The sequence below is a fragment of the Anguilla rostrata genome, chromosome 1 (assembly GCF_018555375.3).
Source record: "Anguilla rostrata isolate EN2019 chromosome 1, ASM1855537v3, whole genome shotgun sequence".
Classification (NCBI taxonomy): domain Eukaryota; kingdom Metazoa; phylum Chordata; class Actinopteri; order Anguilliformes; family Anguillidae; genus Anguilla; species Anguilla rostrata.
In genome coordinates this window covers 53,784,489-53,800,720 of record NC_057933.1, presented here as the reverse complement: position 1 = coordinate 53,800,720, position 16,232 = coordinate 53,784,489, and the positions used below count along the sequence as shown (strand labels likewise).

Sequence of the window (16,232 nt, the reverse complement as noted above, 5' to 3'; positions counted from 1 at the left end):
TTTTATCAAACACACAAGGTATTGTTTATTTGAATTAATATATTATTTACATTTATGATGACTATCATTAACTATTGCTTATATTTTTTTCTAAATTAAGTTTTGTTCTTGTGGTCATATTCTTGAAGTATCCCAGATTCTGAGAGAGAAGGCGGCTAATGCGGCATTCTTATAAGGATCGTATGCCAGTGAAACTTTGTTCCCAGGAATGGTGAGATCTCTATCCTGTACTCGCTTCTGGTGAGTAACTATTTAGTCACATAGCATACGACATGCCTTTTCGTTAAGAATCCGTCTGAAACAATGCAACAATGTAACTGGCGATGATAATGCACTTCGATTTTCACTTTTTTTTTTTTTTAATCTTGTAACGTCGTTTTCGCCGGACAATGGTGGCAAAAATAGTTTTCTATGAGTGTGAAGTTACTAGGTCACTTTACACACAAGTAAAGCGTAACAAAACTGCCCTGCGACCCTTATCATAATTCCTCACACAAGGCACAGTTGACTTCGTATGCTAGGCCATACACCCCTGTCCGATGCTACAAATTAAAACTCCGCGCTCTCAGAAGCTTTGCCCAACATCCCCTCTTTATTAAAGACCTCAGTGCTGTCGTACAGAGAGGCCCCGACGGAAGTCTGGTGTTGTAGAAGGGTCTATCATTTGCGTAAATGTTATCATTAATTCTGTCTGTATCAAAAAAATGTTGTGTTATTTACAGTGAAGACGGAATAATTTACAAAATAGGGATTCCTGGTTAGGAGACGGTTATTATCGGTGATGATTTACACATCCGGACTACGGGAAGGGCTATTTGGTATTTATTCGTTCCCCCTCCCCCCCACTCTGGAATATATATGCAGTTGTGTCTAGACTGAATCCCGTCCCGCGTGGTGCGTCTGCGGTTTAAATAAACCTTTCTGGTCATTTCTGGGGCTGCGCCGCCTTCCCTTCGACTAATAACACAAAGTGTGTCATGTCAGTGGGTGCTTTTCATGCCGATGATCATACTTGAATGATGTATTTAAGGCACTTAGTTAAGTTCTTCAAACACTTTCTCCTTAAAGTTAACAAACAGTAAGCAGTCTAAACCCAAGAAAGACCATATTTACGGGAAGAAATATAGTTATAGCCTACCAGCTTACAATCGTCATATGGTTTTGTTTCAAGACATTTACACTGACACAAAAAACCGCATAATGACCATTTCCTCAGTTGACATTTCTATAATTCAGAATTTGCATAAACCATGAGCGTGTATATGCGCGCGCGGGTGTATTAAAGCTATATTTAAGATTCATTGAGGAGTAAAAAATATTGATCCGAATGGTGATGCAATTCCGCCTTTGTTTTCATCCGTCCACAAAATGCTATACTGATTAAAAACGCAAAGTGTTTAACAAATCGTGATTTCACAAACGCCCTGGCCTCTAAAACGATAATTTTTTAAGTTTAATTGTAGACTAATCTTTTCCACACCAATCTTAAAACATAACAAATACGCATGTTGATTACCACACTTTGTTCACGCCTTTTTATTCATGGAAATCTAAGAACGATAATCCTGCATTATTAGCGGCAGGTGACGTAATCTCTGATCCTCTTCGCGAGACTGTCTGGTTATCGGCAGTTGTTATGGTGTTTCAGGAAACAATAAAGCCGGCAATATCACAGCGGCTCAATGCATAACAGACGAGCCCCACCAGCAGCCAGAAACATAGCGCGGGGTAACATTTTCCAGGAGGGTGATGTCCGGACCCCAATTTGATCATCTTGGGGAAATTTCTCTTGAGTCACCCCATTGCCCACACATCGATTACACGCTGTATTAAAGCAGAAAAGCCCCGGGGTATCAACTTTATTTTATTTGGCTTTCAGAACAAAAGAGATTGCCAAATAAAGAACCGCATACAGGTGACTGACCGTACAGTCATAATAGTCAGGGAAAATTACAGTAAAGCGTAAGACATAAACAGGTTAGTAGGCCTATACAGTACATGCATATTCACGAGTGTTTTACAAAACAAAGAATGCAATCCAGAAATATTCGGCAAAACACTTTGTGAGATATATATCAAATTCCCCAATTTGCCTCATGCTTTAGGGCGTGTCTTCCCCACTCTGTTATGGGAAAGACGCGCCCAACTCCTCGCCCACTCACCGACAGCAGCACAATTTCCCAATCCTTCACCCACACCAAAATCAGGAGAAATTTTCCCCACAGACTGAGTCACAGCATCCCTTACAATTGAAATAAATAAATAGCTTCTGTTTTATAATGTAGTCTCTGACAGAGCTCATTAAACAGACAAATAAACAAGCATAGAGTGCTTCTAGCAAAGACGCTTATTCTCAATGCAGCAATATTCTGTATGGTGTGAAATTAAATCGTCGGACATGACACAGAACGCAAGACCACATTTGACTGGCTATATCCACGGCACTGTGAAGTATTGTGCACTATATTGTACCTTTTTTAATTAAAAAATTGCCACCCATTGCAATGCCCGCCCCAACTTGGAAGGGCCAATCGTTTTGAAACCGCAGCCGCATACATTATGCGCGAACCCCACTGCCGATTCGGGAGAGTAAAGGCAATCACGGTTCTCTGCCTAAACTTCAGACTATAGGAAGTGGAGGAAGACAAAAAAGTATATATATAATGGTGAATGTTAGTGGGTGTGGACAGCACAGCCTACACACCACCAATCCTCCTTTTGCAACTTTAATAGCCCATTATGTTTATTACAAGCACCAATGGACAATATACCACGGGAGGCTTGCGCGTGCAAGCGAAGCAGTTTTCAGAGATGTGAAAAGTATTTTGTGGCATGGCCACCATGGCATAGGCGATACCAGCTATTTTTACACCCGACAAGTACGTCTGCAGAAGTGACACCTGTATGCAGGGCTTTGAGGTTCTGTGAGTTCATCTGGGTGACAGTAGGCATTCTAAAATAAATCAAGGAAAAACTCTTCCTTTTTGTTTTGGATGGCAAACATCAGGGGACACGGGTTCCACTTTCGAAGGTCCAAGCATGAGTAATTACAAAAGGCTCACATTAAAAAAACAGGCAAGAGAGGTCTGTGAAAACCTCAATATTAGGCTGAAAAGAACAACAGAACCTGTAACGTGTTACGTAAAAGGATAAAGTAAGAGGCCTGGCCAGTTGGCTGCTCCCGTCAAAGGGAGGTGCCTGAAATAGAGACTACACCCATCAACGTCAAATGTAAATCAGCACGGCTGATATGCCCTTTTAAAGAGGCCTAATGCAGACTGGCAGCGGCCCAGGCAGAGCAGACGGGTGGAGGAGGAAGAGTGGGCTCAGAAACGCTCTTTATCTACCTGAGGGCGGGGCGGGGGAGCAGCTCACAGCTCTCCGCCCCTCACCCCGACAGCCCGCAGGCCCGAGCAGCGTTTTAACGCCCGCGGAGAAATCCCGGGCTTCCGAGGGGGCAGTTAAAAAAGGGCGGGGGCTGTGGGGACGGCGGAAGGCCGTAGAGCTGGGAGGAGCAGGCAGGGGGAGACGTGACGTCCCCTTACTGGAAATGAGATGGGAAGGCGATGACTGTCTTCCTGCAGAGACAGTATTTCTTAAAAAACGCTGGCACCAAATCTGCGGTTGTTGCCCGCGGGCCGGTCTCTTGCAGGGGGGGGGGACTTCTCTACCTCTCTGAACGGCAGCTGTGCTCACGGGTCCCCTGGGGCCACAACCTGGCAGTGACAGACCCTGCGGTTTCAGACCCACCGCTGTCAGGAAACTTGCACTGCGCACAAACCTCAAGGTCCCCACACAGGTTGTGAAATAGTGATTATATTTTTTATTAGAGCGCCATCTACTGGATATGTGGAGCACTAAATGTTGCAAAACATTATTCTATTCAGTGGCAAAAGCACACATGCACAAATACCCACGGTCTCCAAACAAGTTCCCACAAACTAAAACACACCTCATACAAAGATAAAGGCATTAAGAGACAGCTGACTTGTCACAGCTACTAACAAAGAAAAAATGGTTTTTAAAAAGTCCTTCAGTCAGAGTCCTGCCTCCATGTGAAATAAATGAAAAGCAGAGCATCTTCTGCTCCCCTTATCAGCACACCACTGCAGCTGTGTTCACAGTTAAGGAGGAAAGAGTGAAGAGAGGCAGCATCACAGGCAAATGTATAAAAAAGCAAATGAAGCGTGTCCTAACAATGGCGTAGTTCACACAGCAGTTTCACTCATCAAAAAATCATTTAAAGAGAGCCACTCCCCTACTGCCTGGGCGACTGTCTACAAAACTGCTCAGTCTGAGTAAGTACAGAGGCCAGAGAGAGGTACTCTTTCTCTCTCTCACAAGCACAAGCACACACACACACACACACACACACACACACACACGCCCTTGTTCCGTTGCTGTGAGAAGAATCTCAAATTCAAAATTCAAACTCAACTTCACACTCAGACTACACAGACGTTACCAGGGCAAGGGTCCAGAGATACCCTGTTTATAAGTGGACCAAATCAACAGCCTTTTCACACAAAATAAACTAATTAACACAAAGTTCCATTAATGTGCTTGTCTATGTAATCAATTAGTCTACTGCTAGAATTACTAAAACATAAGCATGTAAGAATAAGACCACAGAACTGTTCAACTTCTGGATCAGGTGAGGGCCTGGAACAAAATACTTATTTTGTTCAATATTAAAAAATGTACTTAAGAATACTGCATTATATAGCTTTAACAGGCAGCTGGGTTACATCAGCAACTAATAAGAAGCACAGCAGTGCTCCGTGCTTCAAGAAAAGAACAGAACAATCCAGTAAGGGATTCAAACCCAATCCATCACCCCAGACTCACAGAACAAAGATGTGACATCACGCGTGACGTAATACCTGGTATATCCTGAATGGGATGTACCGGAATCCGCCTTCCTCTGTGGGATATTCCATCAGCTTTCTGTTCATGGCCCAAAACTGGTCAAACTTATCTGCAGTAACAAAACACAACAATGAAGGAATGTGACATATTTCGTAGTTCATCTCTGGTATCACAAAACAGAGCAATGAAACAATATTAAGTGTGTGTCTCTTTTCAAGGGGCTTATAACAGGTCAAGGAAACTATGCATTATAACCACTGCATGAACACAAGGAGCCTGTACCATACAGACCATGCACTTTCTAAGCTCACACAGCTGAGATCTCTATCTACATGAGACGCCTGCAGGCGCTGCATCAGGACTCAAACACTCAAACTCAACACCACTCCAGCAAGAAAACAAATTAAATCCTGGAGATCTACCATCCTGTAGGTTTTCATTCCAACCCCAACAAAACACACTTTATTCAACAGCTAGAGATATTCTTGAGCTGCTAATTAGTAGAGTCAGGAGCGCACACAGGAAGTCCAGCAGTGAGCACAGAAAGCCCAGTGATGAGTACAGGAAGTCCAGCAGTGAGCACAGAAAGCCCAGTGATGAGTACAGGAAGTCCAGCAGTGAGCACAGAAAGCCCAGTGATGAGTACAGGAAGCAGCGTGACAGAAGCCAGTGAGATACAGAAGCAGCGGCACAGAAAGCCCAGTGATGAGTACAGGAAGTCCAGCAGTGAGCACAGAAAGCCCAGTGATGAGTACAGGAAGCCCAGCGGTGAGCACAGAAAGCCCAAGCAGAGGCAGGGGGTGAAACAATGAGACAGGACAGTCTGGGACCTGAGTCAATGCGCAACAGATTGGAGAGCCTGATGCTGAGTGACAGTGAAAACAGGAAGTTACTCATAAAACTTCAAAGTGAGAGCAAAAACAGCCCGAGTTTTGGGGGTGAGTGAATGTGAGATTGATCAAAGAGAACCACAGAGTGACAGTGCTTTCTGGGTGAAATGTGGCGAGGGCTAAATCTAGAGGTGCAGAGGATTCCCTCAAAACTCTACATCACACACTTTCACAGCTAGACCCATTTCATAAATCTTCACACACTTAAAGGGGCAGTCCACCCAAAAAATAAAATAAAGCTATATTTCCACTTACCTGGAGCGCTTTCTAGAAAGCTTGTCAAAATCTAGATATGTGCTACAGCTCACCTAGACACAAAGGACAAACATTGGCCCCGGCAAGGTCCATTGTATTAGAGTGAGGTGCAGTGGATATCTAGAAAACTTGTCTAATTTCAGCAAAAGGACATAAGTGGATATATATATAATTTTTTTTTTTTCATTTTTGGGTGAACTGCCCCATTAAAACTGTGCCAAAATCCTAACATTGTATCAAATACAAGGCACCCTCACAGACCTAACCCCAATCACAGTGTGTCTACCCTTACAGTTGTTTCAGACTTCACAGCAAGGTATAAAGTCAGCATTCCCAGTAAGTGTGACAGTAACAAAGCTAAATCGCTTCTTGCACGTGGCTGTTTCCAGTGCAGCTGTCCAATATGACAGCGTACCACCTCCTGCTGTTGACAGTCAGAACTGCACTCTGTAATCCAGGTAAGATGGTAAATGGACTGCATTTAGATAGCGCTTTTACCCAAAGTGCTTTACAACTGATGCCATTCACACACACACTCACACACCAACAGTGAAAGGCTGCCATGCAAGGTACCAATCAGCTCGTTGGGAGCAATTAGGGGCAGGTGTCTTGCACAGGGACACCAACACGCCCAGGGCGGGAGATCGAACCGGCAACCCTCCGACTGCCAGACAACCGCTCTTACCTCCTGAGCTATGTCGCCCTAAGACAGGGCCACTTTAAGCCATCCATCTTTAGACTCACTACTCCACAGCACTGTACCGGACGGCACATTCACCTCTACATGGCACTGCCAGTCTTGGGTCTAACCGAGCACAGGGCGTGGGCCCTTCCCAGAGTTAAGCCTCTTAGATTGACTTTACCAGATGCTCATTAACCAAAGAGTCCCAGGAGGGGCTTTGGTGGAAGGAGGTTGCAAAGTTCAGGGGGGGAGGGAGAAGCCGGCAGAACGGCAGATCGAAGCATGCGGCGAAACCGACATGCCGTCTCTGCGAGCGAGCGCACTTTCGCTCGTGACGGGCCCGTTTCGCCGCTGCAGGTGCGGCGTCCCCGGGGCCGCAGTCAGGGCGAGAGCGGCTGCGACCGTTGGCCCGCGGTCGGAGGCGTGAGGCCGGAGGGAGCGGGGGCGGCGGGGCGGTTTCTGAGAGCGGTTTCACTCCGCGCGCTCTCGCCTCTCCCTCTCGGCTCCCGTTTTGACATAATTTTAGCGTTTGAAACTTCTCGCTATGAATTTCCCTTCCAAATGATCTGCTTCTCTTTCTGTGCTCGTCTCTCTCGCTCTCCAATTCTAACTCACAGGACCCAGGCCAGTATTTCACTTTGATTCTGGTGCAAACCACACATCAAGGGCCTCATTTTCTCAGACCAGGATTATGCAATTGCCCATGGAGGTTGTCCAGAGTTCATTAATGTTTCAGGGACATGCCAAGCAAGTTTTGACAATTAAACCCTTGGAAAGAGTTTGGTACTGTGCAAATGTTGGTAAAATACACAGCTATACAAACAGATTGTAAAACTAATCTAAGTCACTCTAGTTAAGTGGGTCTGCTATGTAAGTGTATGGTAATTTCTGCACTGTGTAGAGGATGCTATATGAAGCACTGAGAAAAGTGTTGTTACACTGAATTACATTACTCAGTGAATATTCTCAGCCCATACTATTGGTGTAGTTTTCACAGTGCAGTTGCACTGTAACGGTACATTAAGCCCTGACGCCAGTGGAAGTTAGCAGTGAGATGCACGTGCTACACTCACCATTCTGCAGCCCCATCCACAGCTGCTTGTGATCCTTCCTCTGCATCTCATTGACCACCTGACCCTTGTGTTTCAGGGCGTCTGCCTCCTTGATGCTGGACATGAAATGGGCCTCGATCACAGAGTTCGAGGGGCAGTGAAGCAAGTCTTGCTCAGGAAAGTTCTGCAACCACAAGGGATACTGTAGTCCTGTATCTACAGGGACAAAGATGCTCGAGCCTACACCGGAGTAGCTATCACCACACAGTCAATACTGGCATAAAGTAATAACAATTAAACAACAAAATTTAATTTACAAATGAGTAAAAGTGCATTTGCAGACCTTCAAGATCAATGTTACTAAATGAATATTACTTTATATATGCACAAAACTCCATAGCAGATACATCCAGTTCTCCTCAATTAGGCAATATCCAGTATTGAGGCTAAAATTATTTTAAAGTAATTTTTAAATGATTATTTTTATCTGCATCGCACAATTGTGCACATTTTTTGGCATTATTTAAAATAGTGGATACATGTACTATTCATTCTCCAAATGTAAGAGTACATTTATGGACAATATCTGCAATGCTCAGATTTTGCTATTTAGACAATCTTGAACATAGGATACAACTACTTGCGCATATGATTAGTTATATAACATAACTAGTGTCTACACAGTGGTGTACATTTTTATATTGTGTACTTTGTGATTAAAACAAATTTTTCATAACTGTATGTATTGCTTAATCTCTCTAACATGATGAGAAGGAGCTGTGTGTTTACCTGCCAATGGATTATTCAGATTGTTGACACACTTCTTCATCAAGGAGAATTCATTAAAACAAGTTAAGACCAATGATCAGATTAAAGGGAAGTTTGATACTGGTAACATCTGGTACCAATGGTCTTTTAGAGAGACACTGTGACAAGACTAAGGAAGACACTTTGTTGGTTTTTGGGGAAGTAATGTTTTGGAGGAGGGTAAAGCATGGCAAGTACCTTGAAATGCACGATGATGCTCCAGGGCAGGGCAGTGTTGGAGGCATGAAGGTCAAAGAGCACGCCGATCGGGTAGTGCCTACAGATCATTCACGTTATCAGTAACAGTAAACACTAGCGGTTTCACATTTACATTGCAATGACAGGAATCTGCCATTTTTGCAACTGCACGCAATTCCACCACGCAATCCCCGCCCTGCACCCACAGAGACTAGCAGATTTACACGGCCCCACGCCCGTGTTGATTTTGGGGTCAAACACAATGCAATGCTGTGTTGTTTCCTCAGCAAATGTTCCCCAAATTTGCCAAGTCAGAAGCTCCTTTGGGTGTCAGTACTGAGGTACAATATCGCCCTCATGTTTTCTGTCTTTTTTAATTTACCTGGGATTGGATGCTACAAATTTTTTGACTTGCCCATTTCATTTTTGTGAATTACATTTGTTAACGTCCGATCATTTGTCAATATACAGCTCTAATTTTGAAAACAAGTGGCTTATTTTGGTGCAGATAACTAGTAACCACTGAACTTCTGTGGTCTAGATTTTGAACTTCCTAAATGTCCTCAACTGACATCTGTGGATTTATTTATAACTGCACTTGAAATAATTTATCTAGCAGCCATTCGTGATTAAAGTGATTTCAAAGCAGACAAAAAATATTTGATTTCTTCTGTTTATGAAATCCAACATAAATCCAAATTTATGCAATTTATGTGCACACAATGATACAAACACAATAATACAATACTGATCCTGCTAAATTATTTTGCCAACTTCGTGTTCTCCCTTTTCATTGTTGATTAATCGTGGGCCAACGCAGCTCACTGGCACTCCTACCAATAATCGCCTACCTTTCGCTTGCCCTTGCGCACCACCTCGTGGATCGAGAATGTCAATGCAGTTATTGGCTGCGTTGGTGACAGTAAGACTTTTCTGCCACCGGGGGGGGGACATTAACGTTCAGATCCCAAGTTTACACATGTATGCAGTAAAACTGTCCTCCCTATGACAGACAGACACCTGTCGGAATCATTTACCGAGCTTGGGCCACTTGGGCATCTATCTTCAAATCATAACTATGTATTTTTAACAGGGCTGGAAGGACACGTATTTTCTTATACCACCTACCATTTCAAAGGCGTTCCTTCATACTCAAACCACATCTCCTCCAGGTCTTCTTGTCTGATCACTTTGTGAAAGTGTTTCTTCACTTTGTCTGTAACCAGCGTTAGATAACTGACCCTGGGCAAAAGCAACTGTGGAGACAATACCCAAAATTCATTATACTGGTACTAGCTAGCATGTACTAAGAAATTCGTGAATGAATATTAACAGTCTTCCAAACAGCACACGCAGCACACGAATATATGAGCACCACGCATGTATTTTATCGTTTCGTCAGTTATTAAAAATGGGTGGCATCGTCATCAAAGCTAGCCAGCTCTGCGTAAAGCAGAAACAGTGATGAGTCATCATCACAAGTAGTAGCTGGTCGTTTGGGGTGCTCGTATCATTCACTGAATTCAGTGCTAATCCACACTGCGCGCAACGCTCATTCTCAACCGAAAGACATCATCCAGTTGTTTTTGTTATAACAAGTTATGTGGCCAGCTATCACTCAGGCTTTCCACCCTTACATAGAATGGTTCTGCTTCCCTCTCGGTGATTTCGTCTTGGTTGAGGGTGAAGCAGGTGGGGATCCGCCCGAACCAAACATCCCGCAACACGTCCTTGTCATCTGCCATACTTCTGTAACTCCAGGTGGCACATAAAGAATGTCTTCTAGTTACAAACTAACAGACGTTACCTAAAAAATCACACATTGAGACAATATGTACATACCAGTCAATCATGTGCACATATATCAGTAGACAGTTACCAAGTTATCTAGCTAACGTTAACTAACTTTGAGCTATACATGCAGCCAGCTTATTGATGCTGAGTAGCTGGCTAACTTGTCTCGACTCAACCAAGGTAGCCATCGGTCTTGTCTGATGGGTAGTTTGCAGTAGCAATTTAAACGTTAGTCTAACTAGCTTGCCGAATCCAAGTTAATTTTAAGTAACGTCGGATAACTTCTGCTTGCTATCAAGTTGGGTAGCTTTTCTATGTATACACAGATTATGTCGACAAGAAACTAGCCAGCAAACGTTAAATATCTTACGCTACGTCTATTTTTTAACACTAGACTGTCTGGCTAACAAGCTAGCTAGTAACCTTAGATAATTTGTTAGCGAGGACCTGCTGTCTCGCTAAACTAACAACAGACATGGCGTTATAAAATGTAATTTTACTAGTTAGGTATGCTAGCTATAATGCTACTTCAAATGTGATTAACTAGGCCGACTGGAGCTATATTAGCTAGCTTGTTAGCTAGCTAGACATTTGTAAATATGTTAGCAAGCAAGCAAGCTATGAGGTTGTTAGCCACGGGCGAGCTATTACCGTTGCTGTCTGTTACAGGGAGTGACAACACAACCAGGTATTGATTTGTTTTCACGGTAGCTAGTTAGCTAGATGCCTCACTTTGTGTTGTGTCCGTATCACATCCACCAGCGATGGTAAGAAAAGGGAAGGCCCCGGTGTTGTCATTCGGTTGCTCTCTGAACCTCACCAGCAAAGGAAATTTAGAGAAGGAATGCGCTTCAAATGCCAACGTATGAAGGCACAACAGTGTCACCAAGTGGCCGTGGAGGTGCTTGCGTTTTGCCCACGCAATAATATATTGTACGTAAAACGTTACATTCCCTGACCGGGAATCGAACCCGGGCCGCGGCGGTGAGAGCGCCGAATCCTAACCACTAGACCACCAGGGAAGTTGTGTAAAGACTCCTTTGACATAAAATATGAATATATTGACATTGAATATTGAATATTGGCACATTGACTAAATAGTTGCTGTTTAAACAACGCAGTTGCTGCACAAGTGTGACCGCTAACTATCACGTAGTGTCGATTCATGTGGGGGTAACTCTCCTAGAAGGAGTTTCAGGCCCGTAACTGCCTGAAACTCGCTGTCCCATCAGTCTGAAAGACATGGTGGAAGTCTGGATTCCGGTACAAAGTAGATTGTATTATCATCCGCATCCCTGTCTTTGGGTGTTGACAGTCAGGCACAAAGACATTTAATGGTTGAAATGTAACACTGAGGAAATGGCAACATATGTAAACATCAGTTTGCATAAGTTGCCGTTGTATATAGTCAAATTAGTCTGTACACTTTGAACAGAGCGTTACATTTAGCACTCAAATTGAATTCTACATGTTGTAATTTGTATTTGTACCACTAGATGGAGTAGCAGGTAATCAGTAGCAAATGGCATTTGCACAGTGAAGTTTGAACTATATAATAAGTGATCACATCAGAATACCAGAGGCAGTTATTATAGTCTTCACTGTATAGTTTAGTCATCAGAAAGCTGGCCTCTTGAATTAAATGTGGCACATTGCTGCTATTCATTATTGAACATGATGCTTTAACACAGGGAGCTCAGTGCCTGCTGGTATTTGGTGAGTTCCCACCAGTATGTGCTTAATTTAAGTGCAAGATTTAACTTAGTCCTGTTTCAAAGAGTTGACTTTGTTTGCTGACTCAAAGGGAACCACCAAAACTTGCAGACACTGTGGGGCCATCCAGAACCTGAGTTTCAAATTAACAATTTAATCTGAGATTAGTATAAAAGCAAGCCTGCATAACTGGGGCAAAGAATTAGAGGAGGTGTAAAAAGGCATTTTGTAAGATCGCCTGAATATATAGTATAATGCTGATCATTAGATTAATTATACTTTGCATGAATTCCAGTTTGTGACTGGAATCAATTAGAAAAGAAATCTGAAACTAACTAGTCCATTGGTGTCTCTTTTTTGTGCTCCATTGTAAATATTATGACAGACTCCTCCCTTTGATCTGCAACCCCTCAAACAAACTTGAAGTTAGCTGAAGTATATTTTCTTGCTTTAGACCCTGAACAGGCACACACATACACACTCAAACACACACACACATACACACACACACACACATACACACTCAAACACACACACACACACACACACACACACACCCAACACACACACACACACACACACACACACACACACACACGTGCATGCAGACACACACGCATGCACGTACACACATATATTGTATATATAAGTAGGAATTCTTCTAACCTATGTCTTAAGAGCACATGTTTTATCTACCTAGAATAGATCGTTTTTCCTGTCTACCTTAATTCCCATGAATGGGTGTGGCTTATTGCAAAAATGCTTATGAATTCCACATAACCTGATGGAGCTTGGTGTATGGATGTAGCATGGTGCATCTGGATGTGAGTCCAGCCTACTGCAGGCCCATTACCTAATTTTTCTTCTACATCATGCCTGGTTCTGAGTAGAAGGGCCATGAGAGCTATTTTTAAAGCATTTGATAATCAGTAAAGCATATTTCAAAAATGCATTTTATAAACACCAACCTTTCACCACTTAATGCTTCCTAATCATTTAATACGGCTGGAGCTTTTGATTAATTAACTCTGTTTCATAACAGTATATAGCATCAATCTGTCTCATAACACCCTTACAACACTCAGGATTTTTTCTATTCCTCAAATGCTTTCAATTGTTTGCTAAAAGTGGCTGAAAGCTGTGAGGCTGTCAAAAGATTCAACATGTAAATGCTTTGCTAACCATACCTATTGACAGGATGTGTCATATTTTTGCAGAGACATTTTCCTTGCCTTTTGTAGTATTTTGTAGTATAACAGGCATTAATGTTCATGTGATCGTTTGCACAAAGCAATCACAGAATTATGAACACTGAACATAACTGTCATTTATGACAGAAAAGTCAGGACTGTGTTTACCGAGTACGGATTGTTTGTCCTGTCTACAGTATTTGTTAGATTGCTGTCTCACCTAATGGAATACTCTGGTGGAGCCTAGAGGGGTTCTGATTGCATGCTGATTTTGGTGCTCCTAACCAAATAATCGAGTGAGATGGAAATACTCCGCAATGCATTTCATTTGGAATTTTATTGAATATTAACTCCAGATTAGGTCATGGCATGGCCATGAAATCACATTACCTGTTCCCCTCTTTCTCACACAGGATATGTTTTTTCCTTCCAACCCTACCTTTTTCTGATCTTGTGGATTTTGAGAAATAGTTTGTAGAAGTCTCATGGTTATAATCTTATCATGTTTAGCTTTACAGTATTGGATATTAAGAAGGCATTTACATGACTTTTACCAGTAATTCCAGTAATTCCAGTACAGTTTCATAGGCATTGTCATTTAGTTTGCAGGGCTAATTAAGTGATCAATGATTACTCCTTTGGCTCAGCAGTTAAAAAGAACTGCATATGTAATTTAATTGCGGTCTCTGATCAAAGAAATGAGGTAAGTGCACTGCTACAAGCAGTCAGTAATTGCAGCAGTAGTGGTAATAATATTGCATGCTCATTGACAGCATTTGTATTTAAAACATAGACGTTTGTATTAATTCTGGCATTGGCAGATCTGCCAACCTTGGGAAAATATTTTGAGTACCACAATAGTCAGTGTAATACTTAGTTCACATGCTTTCACACCACACACACACACACACACGCACACACACAAGCCTTTCTTCATAATTCTAGTTTTGACTGTTGAAGTGATCAGGCAAAATTGTATAATTTTCGTTACGAGACGGCTACTGTGTGAATAACTGATGGAGTAATTTAGCTGCAGTAACTCAAACGCTACGGAGACTCCCTGTTATAACTTTGAATCGCGCACACTCTGTTATGTTACATTACAACATAAGTTTCTGTAAATACTTGAAAATGAAAACATATGCTACAATATACAAAATATTTCCATTTTTATTAAATAATAGAATGCAATTCACTTATGCTTATCAGTTTGTATAAGCACACATATCATATAATGAAATATTAATCATGAAAAAAATGGTTTTAAGCAGGTGTACTCAAACTTTTGACTTGCAAGTATATCATAATATAGCCCAGTACAGTGCAAGTGATATTTTAGAATCAAGTCAAATTATACAATTTTGCCTGATCACTTCAACAGTCAAAACTAGAATTATGAAGAAAGGCTTGTGTGTGTGCGTGTGTGTGTGTGTGTGTGGTGTGAAAGCATGTGAACTAAGCATTACACTGACTATTGTGGTACTCAAAATATTTTCCCAAGGTTGGCAGGTCTGCCAATGCCAGAATTAATACAAACGTCTATGTTTTAAATACAAATGCTGTCAATGAGCATGCAATATTATTACCACTACTGCTGCAATTACTGACTGCTTGTAGCAGTGCACTTACCTCATTTCTTTGATCAGAGACCGCAATTAAATTACATATGCAGTTCTTTTTAACTGCTGAGCCAAAGGAGTAATCATTGATCACTTAATTAGCCCTGCAAACTAAATGACAATGCCTATGAAACTGTACTGGAATTACTGGAATTACTGGTAAAAGTCATGTAAATGCCTTCTTAATATCCAATACTGTAAAGCTAAACATTATAAGATTATAACCATGAGACTTCTCCAAACTATTTCTCAAAATCCACAAGATCAGAAAAAGGTAGGGTTGGAAGGAAAAAACATATCCTGTGTGAGAAAGAGGGGAACAGGTAATGTGATTTCATGGCCATGCCATGACCTAATCTTGAGTTAATATTCAATAAAATTCCAAATGAAATGCATTGCGGAGTATTTCCATCTCACTCGATTATTTGGTTAGGAGCACCAAAATCAGTATGCAATCAGAACCCCTCTGTATGGTAACTTTATGGTCACATTTTTGTGCTTGATTATTACTCCCCACTTCCCATTTCCAATATATATATATATATATATATATATATATATATATATATATATATATTTTTTTTTTTGTGTAGTTTCAGCTGGCATTTTGTACCTGCGTATTTTGACCAAGAATTGTGCGGTTGGTACACAATCAGACATCCTGTCTGAGGTGAGCTTGTTTGCTACATTCTTTCAGAAACAGGAAGCCCCACTGACACACAGTAGGAGGGAGCTGCTGTCACTCATACGCACGGATGAGAGGTCACACTGCTGCAGCCGCGGCCCACACGGGAAAATTCTGAAAATGCACCTACCGCGCTAAATTCCCTGACATCACAGGAGCCTAGCTTTGTACATGCGGCTGCACAGACACCAAAAAACCTAGGGGATACATTTTCCATACATAAACGCGGTAAAAAAAAAATGTGTGCAGACAGGAATCTCCGTGAGCTGCGTATGTGGGATGTTGAAGGCAGTGCTCATATTGCCCTGTATAAACGAGCTGTTGCAAGCTTTTTTCCTTACTGCAATCTGTGTTGTGTGAGATGTAAGCCAGTGGGCTGCACTGGCCACAAATCACAATATGTTTTACACAATAGTTTTTGCCATTTACACAAAATTGTTTTGCTTCTGCTCAATGTGATTTGGTATATCAGTGTTGA

At 42.0% G+C, this 16,232-nt stretch overlaps 1 protein-coding gene and 1 non-coding gene across 5 annotated transcripts in view; both read right to left on the bottom strand.

Annotated features, from left to right (window-relative positions):
* atg5 (ATG5 autophagy related 5 homolog (S. cerevisiae)) overlaps window positions 1-11,433 on the bottom strand; it is a 32,371-nt gene extending 20,938 nt beyond the window's left edge. Inside the window, exons 1-6 of one of the 4 annotated variants that reach the window (XM_064342784.1) lie at window positions 11,280-11,433; window positions 10,391-10,560; window positions 9,882-10,009; window positions 8,754-8,832; window positions 7,770-7,932; window positions 4,884-4,978 (exon numbers count right to left, since the gene is read on the bottom strand). In XM_064342784.1, coding sequence (XP_064198854.1) covers window positions 4,884-4,978; window positions 7,770-7,932; window positions 8,754-8,832; window positions 9,882-10,009; window positions 10,391-10,498 — 573 coding nt within the window. In that variant the 5' untranslated portion in view covers window positions 10,499-10,560; window positions 11,280-11,433. Of the gene's footprint in view, window positions 1-4,883; window positions 4,979-7,769; window positions 7,933-8,753; window positions 8,833-9,881; window positions 10,010-10,390; window positions 10,561-11,198 lie in introns of all 4 variants that reach the window. The other 3 variants (XM_064342801.1, XM_064342775.1, XM_064342792.1) reach the window with 3 other exon arrangements.
* A 64-nt stretch (window positions 11,434-11,497) lies between these two features.
* On the bottom strand, window positions 11,498-11,569 carry trnae-cuc (transfer RNA glutamic acid (anticodon CUC)). Its single transcript has one exon. It is a non-coding gene; the product is annotated as a tRNA-Glu (tRNA).
* Window positions 11,570-16,232: the final 4,663 nt, after the last annotated feature.